At 40.3% G+C, this 18,273-nt stretch overlaps 3 protein-coding genes across 4 annotated transcripts; 1 reads left to right on the top strand and 2 right to left on the bottom strand.

Moving 5' to 3' along the window:
- Positions 1–21: 21 nt before the first annotated feature.
- Positions 22–6,710, top strand: LOC128356863 (ceramide synthase 5-like). 2 transcript variants are annotated; one of them, XM_053317032.1, is made up of 11 exons: positions 22–124; positions 419–575; positions 2,159–2,261; positions 2,488–2,618; positions 2,703–2,760; positions 2,901–2,951; positions 3,157–3,249; positions 3,733–3,861; positions 4,232–4,338; positions 4,484–4,640; positions 5,941–6,710. In XM_053317032.1, exons 1-11 carry the CDS (start codon positions 115–117, stop codon positions 6,082–6,084), a joined length of 1,140 nt encoding a protein of 379 aa, XP_053173007.1. In that variant the 5' UTR covers positions 22–114; the 3' UTR covers positions 6,085–6,710. The 2 variants fall into 2 exon arrangements, with proteins under 2 accessions (XP_053173007.1, XP_053173006.1); XM_053317031.1 differs by lacking the exon at positions 22–124 and having other exon boundaries at positions 137–575.
- A 16-nt stretch (positions 6,711–6,726) lies between these two features.
- si:ch73-233m11.2 (NACHT, LRR and PYD domains-containing protein 14) lies at positions 6,727–11,783 on the bottom strand. The gene is made up of 9 exons (XM_053317030.1): positions 11,649–11,783; positions 9,827–11,442; positions 8,988–9,149; positions 8,733–8,906; positions 8,340–8,513; positions 7,491–7,664; positions 7,210–7,383; positions 6,941–7,108; positions 6,727–6,828 (listed from the first exon to the last, which is right to left on the bottom strand). Exons 2-9 carry the CDS (start codon positions 11,428–11,430, stop codon positions 6,759–6,761), a joined length of 2,700 nt encoding a protein of 899 aa, XP_053173005.1. The 5' UTR covers positions 11,431–11,442; positions 11,649–11,783; the 3' UTR covers positions 6,727–6,758.
- A 2,255-nt stretch (positions 11,784–14,038) lies between these two features.
- LOC128357612 (keratin, type II cytoskeletal 8-like) lies at positions 14,039–17,258 on the bottom strand. Its single transcript, XM_053317977.1, has 9 exons — positions 17,061–17,258; positions 16,692–16,900; positions 16,503–16,563; positions 16,154–16,249; positions 15,871–16,035; positions 15,503–15,628; positions 14,588–14,808; positions 14,360–14,415; positions 14,039–14,251 (listed from the first exon to the last, which is right to left on the bottom strand). Exons 1-9 carry the CDS (start codon positions 17,253–17,255, stop codon positions 14,166–14,168), a joined length of 1,215 nt encoding a protein of 404 aa, XP_053173952.1. The 5' UTR covers positions 17,256–17,258; the 3' UTR covers positions 14,039–14,165.
- Positions 17,259–18,273: the final 1,015 nt, after the last annotated feature.

Genomic DNA, 18,273 nt, shown 5'->3' with positions numbered 1-18,273 from the left:
TTTTCTAGGCAAGTGTGTGTAGCTTTTCCTGCAGGAGAGGCAGTCTCTCCGTAGGTTGCTATCAAAGAGCTCATCCTCCTCCAAGAGTGGAAAACTTCATTGAGAGGTTGCCTCATGTTTTGTGGTGGGTGTTTCCTTTCAGCCTTTCAGTCTTTTTACGTGTCAGACTAGCGGTCCGTCCAGTTCCCTCCAGAGGTGATGCTTTAACTTTAACGCTGGTGTAATGTTAAAGGAAGGAAGGCGGAGACCTCACCGAAGAAGTTTTTCACTTTACTGGAACCACCAGATGTGCAACAAGTAGTTTCTTTTATTCCTCCCCCTCTCCGGTTCAGTTTTTTTTGTCTTATTTGCTGCTGCTGCTGCTACTGCTGCTAAATCCGACTGTTTTTTTTGTGACCGATGACTTCCTCTATCTCAGCCTGGTTTTGGAGTGAGAGATTTTGGCTTCCCGAAAATGTTTCATGGGCGGATCTGGAGCATCCGCCACCTGGAGAGCAGTACCCCCGGGTGGGACAGATACTGTACGCCCTGCCGCTGGCCGTCTGTGTCTTTCTCCTGAGACTGCTGTTTGAAAGGTAAACCGGGGCCTTGTTGTGTTGTTGGGTCGCTCCTATGTTAAACAGTGACTTTTCCTATCCCCGTGATTTGCTTACTAATATTTTCTGTACAATGAGTCACATATTTAAGTGGCTTAAATCATATATTTAGGTCTTCACTTAAACTTAAACAGCGATAGGGGCCTAATAGACATGAAACGTACTATCTTTTTTTATTTTTTATTGATATATGCATTCAATTATATAGAATCCTTAGTGCAAAATGATCAACTTCCATAAGAGCTAGAATCCATGAAATGATTAAAAAACCCTCTAAATGTAAGAATTTAATTACAGTTCCTCACTTGGTTTCCTGTTTAGTGGGAGTGTTCAGGGCTCTCTGGGCTTCAAACTCCTGTTGCATGTGTTGCTCATAAAGGAGAAAAAGATCACTAGAAGTATGGCTAGGTTGTTGTGATCCTGCAGTACTCTTTCCAGGGATCTGTAGTTATTGATAGTATGTCTGATAATATGTGAATGAGCACCAGGATCAGTGAAGGTTTCAATTCCAACATTTCAATCCAACTTTATGAACACAAGCAATCTGAATGCTGCTATAGTGACACTTTTAACAAGCTCACTTTGGTTTCTGTTTCAGCCTTTGATACCTTTCACCTTCCCTTTTTTTCTCTGGTAAAATATCAAAGTGGTGTGATCATATAGATAAGGAGGATTCCCTGTCTTGCTTTTGTCTTTGCCTCTCCTTTAGCAGTGTTAGCATTCCTCTGAAGTGATGACATAAATATTACTCCTCTGGCTTGAAAAACATGTTCATCTCACTCACCCAGCAGAGCATGGGTAGGGTAGAAACAGTCACACAGTTGAATGCTATTAATGTATAGTATTTGGTGTCTCATTTAGGGGTTTCTATGCCGTATATCATGGCAGAAACACAACAAGCCACCAACTTTTCACTACAGAGTGCAGCAGGGTCGCGTAAACAGCCCTAACTTTGTAAAGAGCTCTTTATTTAGAGTCAAATCCCCAGTGGAGGGACAGGCCAAAACCAGGACTGCACTATTTCAGATAAGCGGGTTGTTGTAAAATTGAGATTTTACAAAGAGGTGCCTCTGAGTTTGAGCATGAACACTAGTTAACTCAACCGGATGATCTTGTGACACACATCAGTATTTTGGTTAGAGGCAGCGGCCATCCCATCTCTGTCTCCCGTACACTCACATGACAAATCATCACGCTCTGTTTAGACTAGGTGCTACATTCCCCAGGAATCCCTTCTTTCTAACGCTTGCTTGTGTCTCCCCTATAGCCTCTATTATATCTCTCTCTCTAAGACACACACACACACACACACACACACACACACATGCATGTTAGATGCAACTTTGTGGGCAACCTGCAAGAGCTCAGCAGTTTATGTCAGTGAAGGAAGCTTGTTGCAAGTCTTGGCTAATAGTGAATCTGTTCCTAAAGCCTCCACAGAGTGGTTAACTTCTCTCTCTGACTTTCTCTCCCTGAATATCTCTCTTAATACCACACCATCTCCCTGCCCCCCGCCCTCTCTCTCTCTCTCTCTCTCTCTGCCTCTGTCTGTGTGTACACAGGCTAGTGGCCAAGCCCTGTGCCCACATACTTCAGATTCAGGCGGGAGTACATCGGCAAGCTCAACCCAATGCTGTCCTGGAGAGGGTGTATCAGTCCAAAACGGTACAAAACAAGGCCCATGTTTGTTCCTGTAGTTCATTAAATGGTCCTCGCTCCACACTGATGTTTTTGCACTGGAATACGCCACAGCAGGCATAATCATACGTTGACTAAATACCTCTTTCAGTGCAACTTTGTTTCTGGTTTTACATGTAAAACTTGTTTTTTTACTACAAAAAGCAGGTCATTTTATAATTGTCCTCCACTGTCCTCTACTGTCCTCCTCAAGAGCCCAGACACAAGGCAAGTCGAGGGACTTTCCAAGCAGCTGGACTGGGATGTACGGAAAATACAGAGATGGTTTCGCATCCGTCGCAACCAAGACAAACCCAGTATGCAGAAAAAGTTCTGTGAGAGCATGTAGGTTCCTACTAAACTGCTGTGTTGCATACATCCATTGTTTTCTATAAGAGTTCAAGTGACGTTGCCCTTCTGTCACTTCAGGTGGCGATTCACATTTTACCTGGGGATTTTTATCTATGCCATTCACCATTTGTGGTCGGTGAGTTGAACTAGCATATAAGTATGCTTTTGCACAATTCTGATATTGTTTCATACAAGTGTTGCAGAAGTAGTTTTTATGTAATCTGGATGAACATGGATTCAACAATGGATTTTTCTCATTTTATCGGTTCCCCTCAGTCACCCTGGTTATGGGAAGTCAGACAGTGTTGGCACAAGTTTCCCCTTCAGGTGAATATTTTGTATTGTTATTGACTGCCTAGTTGTCATATTCAGCTGCTTATATTATGAAGAGAATGTAATCTGGCTGTTGATACCTGGGCAGACACCCAAGTAAAGTCAAAGTGTGGGGGAACACTTCACTATAATGTTGACAGGTCAATGAGGTTGTATGTTTGTTAAAGGTGTTTTTTTTTTGTTGCACACTTTCCCAAAGCCACTGACTACTGGACAATACAATCACTATGTAGCTGAGCTGGCTTTCTATTGGTCCCTGATGTTTTCCCAGTTCATAGACATCAAGCGTAAGGTGAGTCAACATCAGCTTAACTAATGCTATTGTGCCGCCTCCCAGTCAACCCACTGAATACTTAACACCCTTTATGTATTATAACTATCGTGCTAGCTTTCATAACATTTCCATTGTCATAAATTCTTAAAGGGCGTGTTAACAGGTATAACCGTGACAGTAATTATCACTGTTACCAATATAAAAGAATTAGCTCATGACTCTGAGCTCCAGCAAAACAGGTTAGACACTGAAACGCTGCTGTGCCACACAGATACATTTTTAACATATAGACTCACATTAGCTTGTCACCTCAGTGTTTACACAAAGTCTTTCAGTAGGTGTTGTATCTTACAGTCGTGATGAATGTGCTGCGTCTCATTGGCCCATTGGTATTTATATATGCTTATACATTTACATTGCAGATAGCTTGAGCGTCCTATTTACCAATCTACCCTTCTCTCTCTGTCTTTCCATCGTCTTCCTGCATTTCACCCTTGACAGGATTTCATCATCATGCTTGTCCACCACCTGGCCACCATAATCCTCATCACATTCTCCTTTGCCAACAACATGATAAGAATGGGTACTATGGTCATGTGTGTGCATGATGCATCTGACATCTTTCTTGAGGTAAACAGCCCAGTTATAAAGGTTATAGTTTGGTGACCTGTAGTACCTGCTGCAAGAAGCAGGTTGTTTTGTAAAAGTTTCAAACCAGAAACAGGAGATTTTACAAAAACGTGACAAACTTTTAGGTTTAAAACTCAGAAAATTGTCCTGATAAGAAAGTAAATGTGCTTCTTGGCACAGGTTGCATATTTCTGCACACAATTTTGATAAGCCCACCTGGGAACTTTTGAACATTTCAGACTACTTTATAGTGCCTGTCTGAATACTCATAATACCTCTTCACTGGTATTTCAGCTATGTGGAAGTTACAAGAGATGTTGGTTTGCTATTGTACAACTGTGAATCATTAATGCTATCTTACCTCCCCAAGGCAGCCAAGCTGGCTAACTATGCCAAGTACCAGAGGCTATGTGATGGCCTGTTTGTGGTGTTCAGCATAATCTTTTTCATCACTCGACTTGTCATCTATCCTTTCTGGTAAGACAAGTAGGAGCTTATTTACACATTTAATACTTTTGTCAATTTGTCACCTGTCAAACACTACATTAGTGCTTTAATGAAAGATGTCAAAATGTAATTGACAGCGCCACTAACCTCTGTGTTTTGTTTCTATTTGTTGTAGGATTGTATACAGTGTTTTGTTTGACAGCTGGGAGATGGCTGGGCCATACCAGGCCTGGTATTTGTTCAACGGGTTGCTGTTGGTCCTGCAGGTTCTTCACATCATCTGGTTCTACCTCATTGCTCGCATTGCTATCAAAGCCATATTCAAGGGAAAGGTTAGTCCGTTTGTCTGTTGAGTGAAGTGCAGTTTTTTGTGTAGATCTGTCCATAGCAATGTCTGTCCACCACTTAAATCCATACATAAATATCTCAAAATTTAGAGAGATGTTTTCATATTTACTGAAATATGGGTTGCCATGAAACTTAGTACAAACATTCTCTCTCTCATTATCCTCTTTATATTATTTATCATTGACTCATATTTGGGATTTTGGTATTTGGATGAGGACAGGGATTGTATCTGGGTGGACAGTCATCATTTTGGGTGTGGGCTACTTTAAAGTGGGGAATTAAAATGAAACACTTTTCTTTATTAAACCTATTTTTGTATCGAACTCCCTTCAATACACAGATTCACAATAAATTAAAGGTCTGAGAGAGATTACATTACATACAACAATTACTTATAGTACTTCTACTCTCTACTCACTTTGTCACTGTTAGCACACTAAGGGCCTGATTTACTAAAGGTTTGCATGTGTAAAAACGTGCATACATGACATCACCCGCCAAAAAATGCAAGCTGATCTACTAACAAAGTGCACTCAGGCTTGTGTCTTTCAAAGGTGCAAGATAATACACGCTGTAGTACATTTGTCATAATGAATACATTATGGTGTGTTTTTACCTCAGTTTGCAAAATATAGGGAGGAGAAAATGCAAATATGTTATTTAGCACACACATTGTGATTTACCAGGGTGGCAAGGTAATTTTGCTGACAGTAACTGTGCCCATAAATAATATGTTTGAAGGGCAGGTATTAACTGGCTGTGCACTGCTCACAGATGACTGCTGTTACTGTGGTGAGGAGGAGACAGAGGCGCAATGACAGAATATGTACAGAACAGATTTTTTCCACCTATGTTTAATATTTTGAAGTGGAATATTTTTGGTTTTACTAACACCATTGACTTTGTCACAAATACTCTTCCATGTGGTGGTTTTTCTGGTAATATTTCTCAATATGTTAACCTCTTTCACTAGAGCTTCTAATTCTATGGGATCAAATTTCATTTTGCGCTTACAGGCTTTCTGCTCGTCCAAGCTTTCCATTAAGACACGCAAAACCCTCATGTAAATACTGCTGTCTGCACCTGTTGTCATTTGTGCAGTTCTTAGATCACCAGCAAAACACACACTTACCAAACACTGCAGTCAATTTATTACCCTTTATTTGGGATCTTAGTAAATCAGACCATAAAATGCTGCCTCACTGAGAATGGCTTGTCTTGTTTTTATTCTCTTCACTATTATATTTTTAGCAAAACTGTCACTCATTTGCGCTTTATTTCCAGGTGTCAAAAGATGACCGCAGTGACATTGATAGCAGCTCGGACGAGGAGATTCATTCCAGTTGCAGTAAAAACCCCAGTCAGACCCTAAAACCAAAGGATGGCAGTCACACCGGTATCCTGAATGGAGACAGTCATGACCATTGAGTGACGAGAGAGGATATTATGTGGCTTGTCTTCACCTCCTTTTGTGCCTGTGAAACCCACTGTGTCACTTTGACCTCCTGAAGAGAAGTCAACTTTTTTTTCTTTTTTTTTTCACCTATGAAGATTTGCTGAGTCCAAATGGAGAGGACTGGATCATGTGTGGATTATGGACTTAGCACTGTCTTACTTAACACTGTGTCAGGTTTACACTGTGTCATGTTTACATCTGCTTCACAAGAGGCGACAAAAGAAATGTTTTATAACAATTGTGCCTGCAGTCTACACCTCGCTGCATGTGTGTGCTCTAAAAGTTAGAAACGGTGCATATACACACAAATACAAAAGTCAAAACACATTTTATACATGTAAATACATTTTATTACAGATTGGTAATATATTTTACAGGTGTAAAACAAATCACTGCATCTGCCTTACTGAATTACTGCTTACTCTCCTGTAAGCTTAGAAAATTCCAAAATGCCAAATGTCTCTTTAAAATGCCAAATATAAAAGTTTCTTAATAAAACATGATTGTATCACAGTGATGAAAATTTAGGATTTTTTATTATGTTATGAAAGGTTGACTTTCTACTTACATGAATGCATTAAACACATTTTGTGATCGACCTGCAGTCTTATTTTTTACCGTGAAAGATTGATAGACTAAGCCGCCTTCAGTATCTTATTTTATCACACTCGTCCAACATTTCAAAAACATCCTCAGAGAAGTCGTTGTATCTCAGGCTGAAAAAGTTGGAGATAAAAGCAAGAGTTAGATGCTAGACTACAAATTTAGTGAAACTCAATCCACACTGGTTTACAAATTAAATTTATAATTAAGCCACATGACGCTTACCACATCTCCTGCATGTTGAGGCTGTCCTGCATGACTTTGATGAGGGCTGGCACGGAAGCATCAGTCAGTGAGTTGTTTCTCAATTCCAGGCTCCTCAAAGTCTTACTGGCTCTTACAGCAGCACACAAGTCCTCAACGCAGGCATCCGTCAAACCTGTCATCTCAAGACTATGATCAAAGAGAGGAAGACAGGTTTGCATGTTAGGTGATTAAAAATGCTCATGATGTAAGAAGAGTGTTGTGCTTTCTGAAAAAATGTGTACACTTACTCCAGGACCTCCAACAGACAGCTTGGATGTGCGATGGCATCCAAAAGATGTTTAACCCCTTGGTCTCCGACTTGGTTTAAACCCACAGACAAGGACTTAAGTTGAGAGGTCCCATTTCTCAGCAATGAGCCAAGTTCCTCGAAGACCAACTGGGTTAACTCACATCGTTGCAGCCTGTAGGGTGGAGAAGAACATACACAAATACAGTTATCTAAATTTCATCAAATATTTGTGAAAGGTGGTACTTTATCAGTGTAAGATACAGATGAAGATAACTCTACCCAAGTGTTTCTACTCGGCATTGGGCCCTACTGAGAGCCTGGCAGAGCAGTAATGCCCCCTCCTGGCCCAAGTCATTCACTGACAGATCTAGCTCTGTCAGAGAGCAGTGCTCTGACATCAAGGCCGCCATCAAATGAGCACAGCAGGCGGCTGTCAGATTGCTATCAAACAATCTAGATGGGAGAAATAAAAGAAAAATAAATGGTCACAGAAGGAAGAAAATATGGATGTATATTCATTTTACAGATCCATAAATTTTGTACTTATTTCCTGGAAATGTTCTGACTACACGTATTTAGTAGTTAATTTGAGAGCGTGGTGCAATTAGGTACAAATTATAAGAAAAAAGTGTTCAGTTGGTTTGGTTGGTATGTGTCAACCCTTTATATTCGGATTCATTGATAGTTGTTAATTTGCACGAATGAATGAGACACTCGATGACTTATTAGTATATTTACTAAAAGTGGCTAGAGTTTTAAAGAAATAACTTAATATGCTAATATGTAATTTAACACAAATCTACACAGTGAAAACTTTTCTGTCAGTTACAGGAGTATAATTTATTAGAAATATTTGTTAATTAATGACTATGAACCCAAATGATCGGTATTTCCCAATAAACCAACTTAACATGTTTTTTATTCATTTCTAACACATTTCAATACATACAGCAAAATGTCCAAGAAATGACTATGTATGGATGTAACTGTTTATCTAACACATGCTGGATTGTTTTAGGGTGTTAACATAGTTGAGATAGTTGCCTAAGATTACATTAAATGTTTTCATAATTTCTGTTTATTTCCACATCAGAGGAAAGGCACTGACTTTATCATGTTGAAACTTACATGAGGCTCTGCAGATTACAAAGTGGGTGTTGCAAGGACTTGCACAAAGCCTCCACTCCACGGTCCCCAATGCTGTTTTGTGTAAGGTTCACTTTTCTCAGCACTGATTGGCCAGAACACAAAGCCGCTGACAAAGACTCCATAGACACCTCAGTCAACTCGCACCTTTGTAGCCTTTAAAAAAAAAATTCATAATACAATTCAAATGTACATGATATAGGGATGATGACAAGAAAAACCTGCTACAATGTTCATACGGGCACCTGAATATTGTTTCAAGCTAGGTTTGGTTTCAAGCTAAATTTGTGAACACATCCTTTAATGTCTGGAAACAATTAAACATAAGAAGTTACACAATTTGTAGTAATTTTGCATTATATAAAAGGTACATACTGGATTTCCTGTAGCTTGCAGTGAGAGCTATGCAGTGCTTGGCACAGTTTTGTGAGCCCCTGGTCCCCGATCTGGTTAAACATCATTTCTAACATGCGCAGCTGGGAGGTGGCTGAGGTCAGGACAGACGCCAGATCTTCACAGCCCGCCTCCATCAGACTGCATGCTACGAGTCTAGATGAATAAAGAGCAAAACATCAAGTGACTTTTGCCTTTGGGAAATGTATGTTAAAGAATATGTTTGGCTAATCTTACTTTAATGTGTGCAGCTTGCAGTCTCTGAGTCCAGTGCAGAGAACTTTAAACTTTTCATCACCAAGGCGGGTGTGAGAGAGATCCAGCTCCGTGGTGTTTCCTCTGCTGAGAGCTGAGGCCAGATGAGGGACAGCTCCAGTATTCAGGTAGCTTTGTGACATGCTGGGGGACACAACATAGTGATGTCACATAGGGCTGAGTGATATGGACAAAATCCAATATCATGATATACTTGACCAAATATCTCAATATCGATATTGTGACAGTATTGCAGGGATGGCTATTCGTGCTTTTACAAAAGATTTACACCATGTGATTTTTTGATAAATAATCATAAGTAATGTGACTATAATGGGTAAAGACAAATAATAGAACAGCTTGAACAGTCTGGTAAGTTAAGAAAATAACATCCCTTTACTGTAATGTAGCCTTTAAAACCAGGAAAAGACAAACAAAGTTAGGACACTTACATGCCAGAGGAAGATCATTTTTATTACGATCACTTGTCCCTTTAATATTTTATCCTATCTTTAATGTTCATTTCTGTGTATTGTTGTGTAATGTGGGGATGTGATATGCATCGTCTTATATGCAAGTGCCAAAAAACTCATTACTATTTTATGTAAATTTGATAAACAATATGGTAGTCAGAGTCTGATTTTGAATCTGAATCCAACACTTATGCCATATCAAGATATAACCAAATTCCAAAATCTAGGATGATATGTAGTTTTGTGTCGCCCCGCTCTAATATCACACATGACAGAATATTGAACACATGAACTGAATGATGGCTACACATTGGATTTCTTACCATGTTTCCAAGAAAAGTAACTTACATTATCTTGTGTGACAAGCTCATAGCTGGAGCCAAGATCTCTGCTTTCTCCTCCGTCAAATCCTTTGTATTGTACAGATTCAGCAGCTCCATCTCACTGAGGCACGTGATGACATAATTCAGTGCTGCACAGTCCTGGAGGTTCAGGTCACCATAGCTGATGCCTATTCGTACCGAGGGGGTGATGATCTCCTTCACCAGGCTCTCATTTTGAGCTTGGTGAAGCAGATGGTAGCAGTGATGGTGCTGGTCTTTGGAGTATCCTTTCAGTGTGCTTTCTGAACTGCTTTTAAACCAGCGTTTGAAATCTGTGATCTGATCCGAGTTGAACTCCCCCAGCAGGGTCTCCAGCGGCCTGCGCTGCACTGACTCTGACAGCCCTGACAAGAAGAACTCCAGAAACTTTGCATGGCCTCTGTGCTTTTCCAACATCTTCTCCACACTCTCAAAAGTTGACTTCTCCAAAAAGAAGGACACAGCCAAGACAAACTCCTGTATGAGTTGGGAGTGGAAGGAGAAGACACATCTGTCTGACTCCAAGTCACCATCTATTTGCAAGAAAACACCCACTGAGCTCTCAGAGGTAAGAAACCGCTGGAAACCAAAGGAATCCATTTCTTCTTTGGTGCAGCTCGAATGCTGGTAAAGAGAGCAATGAGCAGCCATCCTGCCAAGGGCCAGCACTAGTTCTCTGACACCTGCCTCATTCAGCGAAAGCATTTGAATCAGGTGCATCAGGATATCTACATACAACTGAGACAGTGTTTCAGGAAGTTTTGCTCCAGCTTCGATCAGAGACTTGTACATAGAGCAAACCGTCCAGCAAAATCTAGGAGCGGTACAGAAATCATAAAATCCTAGAGTCCTTTCCATGTGCATCAGTGATTTGTTGGCAACAGTTTGGTCGGTAAAGAACCCTTTAACGTACGCTTCTCTCTGGGGCTTCAGAAACCCTAACACTTCCACCTGGGTGCCACTCAGAAACTCCAGACATCCCACTGGCCTGGTTGCCACCAGGCAGGTTGCTCCTTTCAGCAGTGATCCATGGAGCAAGCTGGCCACTAAACAGGACACTGAGGCTGCTTGGCTGGAGTCAGAGCAGAGGGTGTGGACAGAGGGGTCCAGGCTGTGTTTGTACTGATCGAAGTCATCAAAAATAAATAACACAGTCTCAGGCCTCTGTAGAACAAGTGGCATGGACTCAGGAGAGATATGACTGTGATGGTTTAGCATTAATGTCTCCAGGGAAAGCATCCCTTCAATTGAGTTCATCTCCCTGAACCGGAAATGAAACACATGAGAAAAGTTTTGAATGTGTTCTCCTTTTGCCCAATCCACAACCAGCTTCTCCAGAGCTGTTGTTTTACCTGATCCTTCTGGACCAACCAGTGTGACCGTTTTGATTTCACCAGTGAGAGCGGTGTGGATGGCATGATCAAGAGAGGTTGAGCTGTCGTCCACATTTTTGTCTGTCACCTGAGCTTCAGAAGTGAGCGGTGATATGTATTTATTGCTGTTTATCACACTGATGGGCAGCTCTCCACCAAGAAGTGTTGACATGCCCTTTGATTGCAGGATGTGACTCAACATTGTGTCTTTGTCCATTGTGTAATATCACTGTTAAAAGAGGACACATATAATAATACTTTAGAACAATTGATGGCATAGGCTACAGATATGTCATTTATTTTTTCTAACAAACTACATTGTTATTAAATCGCACTTCCCTACTTTGAAAGATGTCAACCCACATATCCTAATATTTTACAATACAATGCACACTGTAATTTTTCAAAACACCAAAGTGTAGAGAGTGCAGTTACCTTGGAAGCAGAGTTGTTGGAAAACAATCATTAAATGAGTCAAAGTGTCATAAAGAAAAAGAATATCTTCAGACAGCAGACCTATTCATGTTTTAATGGTGGGGTAACGCCTGCAATGGGTATGCAGCCGCAGCTTCTCACCAACTGCCTCTCCGTTTGTGGCAACTCAGCCACGAGTATCTGGAAGTAGGAAGTGAACCGTGACTGTATGCCCTGAACGCTGCCTTACAGGCGACGAGCAACACCGAAACTCAAGAAACGGTCATTGTGGGTACGTCTCAATAGTCTTTATAGCTGTGTAATGTCAACTTAATTAAGGTAAAGGCAGCAAAAATCACACAAGTCTGAATCCATGTGGTGTACATATTTTTAAAGTAGTTAATAATTCTGTGAACAGTATCCCAAAATGTAAAAGTTGTAATTAATTTGTCTATGTATTAGACAAAATAAAGAACTATAATTGTGCGTAGGAGGCTACTAACTAACAATTGTCTGGATCTGTATAAAACAACACTTGTACTCATGAACTGGTCTATTCTGGTCAGTGCGAGCTGTACTTTCTTTAAACAAACACTGGATGGCAACAAAGCAAATTATTCATTTTCCCCAGAGTCCAGCTTGAGTCTGGTTTGCTGTAGTTTGCAGTAGTGCTTTGGAATAACTTTACATAAAGTTTAATGTATGACCTAAAAGAACATAGCAGCCTTTCAAGTAGCCTGGTTTATATTTAAAAATACAAAAAACACAAACTCTAAATAGGTAATTGTAAAACAAAAACACTACCTGCAAACACCCAGTCATTTGTGATTTTTCAAATTACAATTTTGATTTCAATCCCAGACATATTAGGTGACCTGCTAACAGACAGTTAAACTTCAGATTTGATCCAGACTAGTATAATGGTGGGATTGGAAGACTGGCAGGGTTGATCAGTATGTGAACAAATGGAATTTTTGGGGGTTTTGAAGCAGATTAATACAATTTATTGATAATACAGACAATAATGATATAAATGAAGTTTTTTAGAAATTCTTGCAAATTTATTAAAAATAAAAAGCTGAAATATCACATGTACAATTGAATGGACATGATTTGGAAAGGCAGACACGTGTCTATATAAGGTCCCACTTTTGACAGTGCATGTCAGAGCAGAAACCAAGCCATGAAGTAAAAGGAGTTGTCTGTAGACTGCTTAGACAGGATTGTATCGAGGCACAGATCTGGGGAAGGGTACAAAAAAAAAATCTGCAACATTGAAGGTCCCGAAGAGCACAGTGGTCTCCATCATTTGTAAATGGAAGAAGTTTGGAACCACCAGGATTCTTCCTAGAGCTGCCAGCCAAACTGAGCAATCGGGGGAGAAGGGCCTTGGTCAGGGAGGTGACCAAGAACCCGATGGTCACTCTGACAGAGCTTAGGTGTTCCTCTGTAGAGATGGGAGAACCTGTGGCCAGACGGAAGCTTCTACTCAGTAAAAGGCACATGACAGCCCACTTGGAGTTTGCCAGCACTTTAAGGACTCTCAGACCATGAGAAACAAGATTCTCTGGTCTGATGAAACCAAGATTGAACTCTTTGGCCTGAATGCCAAGCGTCACATCTGGAGGAAACCAGGCACCTCTCATCACCTGGCTAATACCATCTGTACGGTGAAGCATGGTGGTGGCAACATCATACTGTGGGGATGTTTTTCAGCAGCAGGAACTGGGAGACTAGTCAGGATCGAGGGAAAGATGAACGGAGCAAATAAAGAGAGATCTTTAATGAAAACCTGCTCCAGAGCGCTCAGGACCTCAGGCTGGGGCGACGGTTTACCTTCCAACAAGACTCTCTGGAAAGACCTGAAAATAGCTGTGCAGTGATCTGAACTGACAGAGCTTGAGAGGATCTGCAGAGAAGAATGGGAGAAATACCCCAAATACAGGTGTGCCAAGCTTGTAGCTTCATACCCAAGAAGACTTGAGGTTGTAATCGCTGCCAAGGGTGCCTCAACAAAGTATTGAGTAAAGAGTGTGAATAGTTATGTACATGTGATATTTCAGTTTTTAATTTTATGTTTTTTTTGCTTTGGCATTATGGGGTATTGTGTGTAGATTGATGGGAATTAAAAAAAAAAAAATTTAATCCATTTTAGAATAACAAGATGTGGGTGAAGTCAAGGGATGGATATGATATTTTTCACTATCCCATAACATTTTTTTCCCCCATGTCAGTTTTGTCACATCAGCAGCATGTTTTGATGGTAATGGAAAAAGAAGAATCATGAAACTGAGTCTGATTTCTTTTAATAATTATTCAAGAAAAAAAGGACACATGATCATGCATCTGAGTACATTAACTTTAAACAGTAAATGTGAAAATGGTAATTAATGTGACACTCAGGACAAAGAGAAAAATTAATACAATACACATGTTTGGCTCATCAGTGCAGTTGGCTTATTGTAGGTTACAAAGAGATTAATTAAAAGCTGGAGCTGAAAGACCAGAGTGATCCAGTACTGCCGTGTCTTTTCTGCTTTAGTTGTATGATATATTTTGGGTCTCCACTGTCTTGATGAGAATGGGTGCTGATTTTCGCTGCTCCTGGTTGAGAACCACATTGGCTGTAGGGCAGAAGACAGTGAAAAGATTACACACACAGAAACACACATACAAAAGCTGTCACAGTGATTGTAATAATAATGGTGCCATTTACAGCTGTAAATACTTACTTTGCTTAAATTGTGTTGGCACTGTTACGATGTTGTAAACAGACTCCTGCCCAAGTCTGTGTGTGAGAAAGCAGGTGATATATGAGCAGTGATGTAATGGCAAAGTAAAACATGTAAGCTCCAATTAATTTATCTTCATGTGGCAAAATAATTTAGATTTTTAGAGAAATCTAGGATTTTACCCATAGATTTATTTAGCCAATATGTTATGAGAACTACACAACTTACCTTCCCTCCTCTCCCTCCAGCAGTTTCCTGTAGGTGGAGATCTCAATGTCCAGGGCTAGCTTCACATTCATGAGCTCCTGGTACTCTCTGATCTGCCGAGCCATATCCTGCTTGGCCCTCTGCAGAGCCAGCTCCAGGTCATTGATGCGAGCCTTTGCATCCCGCACAGCGTCATCTCCACGCTGCTCTGCTTCGGCTACCTGAATCTCAAGGCTGGCACGCTGAAAAAAAGTGAAGTGATGGATGATGTAAGCACTCAGTAAGATTTGAGCAAGCAATCAACACTTTAAAATACAGGATCAGAGATTTATTATTGACTCTATCATTGTGAAGGTGTTATGTAATTTTGTAAACCTGTGGTAACACCCAAACCAAAACACTTGAACTGCCACAGGCTGTTGTTGACAGCCTTGTGAACAGCAATGAACTAGTCTTTTTTCAAAGAAAAATGTCCAAATTCACTGATTCCGGGGTCTTCAGTGTGAATGTTTTGGTTTCGTTATTCTTCTACAGTATAAGAATAAACTGAATATATTTGGATTGTTGACAAAGATGTTCCACAATCCAAAGATATTTGGACATTTGAAAATGTCACCTTGGGCTCTAGAAAACTGTGATAGACATTTTTCACCATATTCTTCTTACATTTTATGGACCAAACAACTAATGAATTAGTTGAGAAAACAGATAAATTAATCAATAATGAATTACTGTTTGTTATAGCCTATGTATATGTAAATATAATACAGTTGCTTTTTGTATTCTCTTTTACACCTGATTCTATACTGATTTGAATCAGCAAATCAAACTATTTCATCATCTCTATTTGTGCTCTAAGATGTTAAATGCACACATTATCTCAACTGAATATGCAACTTTAAGACACTCATGAACTTAAATAAACCTTTCTCTCACCTGTGCTTTTACAGTCTTGATCTCATTCTGCAGACGGCTGATCTTTCGGCTGAGCTCAGCAATTTCCCCCTTGGACGTACGCAGCTCGCCACCATACTGGTTGGCCTCAGCAGCTATCTGGTCAAACTGGTGCCGGCAGAGAGCAAACATGAAAGCAAACATGTGGAATCAATGATTATCAGGTTTTACGTGGGTGGTTTCTGTCAAAAAGACGTTGTGAAGACATCACTCAGACATTCTGGTGGATTTATGCTCTTAAGTTAACTGTTAACCTCTTTTATACTTTTAGTTTTTAGGAGAAACTTGCATTCAAAACAGCTACATGTATGTATTCATATTACACCGTGTCATTTGTCGCAGTTTATCACCTTCTTCCTGTACCAGCTTTCGGCTTCTTCGCGGCTGCGTGCTGCAATCTCCTCATACTGAGCCTTGACCTCAGACACTATGTGATCCATGTTCAGGGCACGAGAATTGTCCATCTGCACCACCACAGAGGTGTCCTTCAAGCTGTTCTGCAGCTCTTGGAGCTCCTTTTTTAATAATATAACACACACAGCAACAGTAAGAACAAGCTATACAATCTCACATATATTTATTTGATGTCTTTATATTAAAAAAAAAAGATTGCCAGTGAAGGGTTGTACATACCATTTCATACAGAGCCCTGCGGAAGTTCAGTTCATCATGAATATCAGTCACCTTGTCCTCTAGGTCCACCTTGGACATATAACCTGCATCCACATCCTGGGGAAAGTCAATAAAAAAAGATCAAACAATCTTTTCTCTGTGCTTTTTCCTCTAGCAGTACTAGTACACTGACAATGAAAATTATTAGTGGAGAAATTGCTTGTAAATATATAGATGGAATAAAAGCTAACACAAGACCTTAATCTGGATTAATTATGTGTTGTTTTCCTTTACTTTGAAGAACATACCATCTAACAGTATTAAACACACACACTTAGAAAACAAATCTCATCATGACAGCATACTGAACCTTTTTGAGCATGACAAAGTCATTCTCTGCATCATTCCTCTGGTTGATCTCTTGCTCATATCTGAAACAGCCAATAAAACATTCCATTACTCTTGTTATCAGTATGTGCTTCATCAGATGTCATATGTTGACTACATGCACTAGTTCACTTTCTCTCACAAGGATTTTATTACATTTTCGGAGTCTTACTTGGTCCTGTAGTCGTCAACATTTTTGTGCATGGCATTGTTCTCCATGTCAAGCCTTTTTTTGTCATTGTTGATTGACTCTAGCTGTTTTTGCAGATTGCTGATGTACAACTTCATCATGGGCTCAACATTAGAGGCAGCAGCAGTCTGTTGCTGCAGCAGCTTCCACTTGGTATCCAGCATTTTGTTCTGCTGCTCCAGGAATCTTACCTGGGAGACAAGAAGGAAGTGCCACACAGAACAAACAGAGAGAAGGTAAATGATTGACCTTTAAACATTATATTAGGTCAATCTAAACAAGATTATCAGGATATTCAAAATTATTTAAAACTTACACTAAACATTCAGCAACAGTGAAATTTGATATTACCTTATCAATGAAAGAGACAAAGCGGTTGTTGAGAGACTTGATCTGCTCTTTCTCTTGGGTGCGCACAGCTTGGACTTTGGGGTCGATGTCTATCTTCACAGGGGTGAGCAGGCTCTTGTTGATGGTCACTGGTGTAATTGAAGCCTGGGCAGCCCCATAGCTGATCCTGGGGATAGAATAGGATCCCAAGGACATGCTGCTGAATCCCCCTGGAGACCCATGCAGTCCTTTACGGCTGCTTCGATTGCTCCTCAGACTCATGGTAGTGCTGTGGAGATTTCACTGATGGAGACGATGGCGTGGTCAGGCGCAGCTGAGCTCTGTTGTGAATCTCTTATCTTTTGGGTGCTTCTTTATAGGCAAGACTGGGTGTGGCGCGATAATGAAGTTATGTTGCTCCCCAATGTGGGTAAACCAGTCTGACGCATGCCACCAGTTCTCCCACCTACCCCCTCAGTAAAGGTTGCATTGTTTCTGTACCGCTGGAATCCGGACCTGCTCCTCTGTTTCAGGTATACTTAAGCAATCAATTTTTTGACCTGCTCAAAGTCTTAAAAAAAGAAGAGTCAGGTCTATGATACAAGAATAAATCCAGAGCCAAAATCACTACTGATAATAAATTAAAGCATGTGTCAGATCAGAATATTTTTTTTTATTTTGGATTTCTGCCCAAATGAGATTTCAGTGTTGAGATTTGCTGCAGGAGCAATGAAGGAAACAGATTTTTTTTAAAGCCACATGCCACAGACAAGTCTGGAGTGATTAAACCTATCCTTCATGACAAATTAGGGCCATACACGCTGCTTAATCTAAAGGAAAATAACACACTGACTGCATAGATTATCTACACAATCTATCATTCATTACATATAGTACCAACATGTTGGACACACCTTCCCATTCACTTGAGTAAGAAAGTGTTTCCAAACTTTTTTAAAGACTCATTTCTCAAATATTGTTACAATCACTGAGTGTTCACTGTCATAAGTAATAAGACTCTCCCAAAGCCAGTTTATCTTACCTACAAAATCATTCCACAGACAAGAAAGTGTGGAGTGATTTAACCTATCCTTCATGACAAATTAAGGCCTAAAAGCTGCTTAATCTAGAGGATAATAATACACAGACTGTATAGATTACCTACAGAATGTGCCCAAACATGATGTGACAGCTCTCTCTCTCTGAACAGACTCTTTGTCCTCTACCTGCAGGA

Source organism: Scomber japonicus, chromosome 4 (assembly GCF_027409825.1).
Source record: "Scomber japonicus isolate fScoJap1 chromosome 4, fScoJap1.pri, whole genome shotgun sequence".
Classification (NCBI taxonomy): Eukaryota; Metazoa; Chordata; class Actinopteri; order Scombriformes; family Scombridae; genus Scomber; species Scomber japonicus.
This window is presented reverse-complemented; position numbering and strand designations above follow the sequence as displayed.

Coding starts and splice junctions, on each gene's coding strand:
- LOC128356863 (XM_053317031.1), top strand. CDS start 400: ATGACTTCCTCTATCTCAGCCTGGTTTTGGAGTGAGAGATTTTGGCTT. Junction 2,262..2,487: donor GGGTGTATCAGTCCAAAACG/GTACAAAACAAG, acceptor GTCCTCCTCAAG/AGCCCAGACACAAGGCAAGT. Junction 3,250..3,732: donor TCATAGACATCAAGCGTAAG/GTGAGTCAACAT, acceptor CACCCTTGACAG/GATTTCATCATCATGCTTGT.
- si:ch73-233m11.2 (XM_053317030.1), bottom strand. CDS start 11,430: ATGGACAAAGACACAATGTTGAGTCACATCCTGCAATCAAAGGGCATG. Junction 7,384..7,490: donor TGCCGAGTAGAAACACTTGG/GTAGAGTTATCT, acceptor TCCACCCTACAG/GCTGCAACGATGTGAGTTAA. Junction 7,109..7,209: donor TGTCTGTTGGAGGTCCTGGA/GTAAGTGTACAC, acceptor CTTTGATCATAG/TCTTGAGATGACAGGTTTGA.
- LOC128357612 (XM_053317977.1), bottom strand. CDS start 17,255: ATGTCCTTGGGATCCTATTCTATCCCCAGGATCAGCTATGGGGCTGCC. Junction 16,901..17,060: donor TTGTCTCTTTCATTGATAAG/GTAATATCAAAT, acceptor CTTGTCTCCCAG/GTAAGATTCCTGGAGCAGCA. Junction 14,416..14,587: donor CTGGAGGGAGAGGAGGGAAG/GTAAGTTGTGTA, acceptor TCTCACACACAG/ACTTGGGCAGGAGTCTGTTT.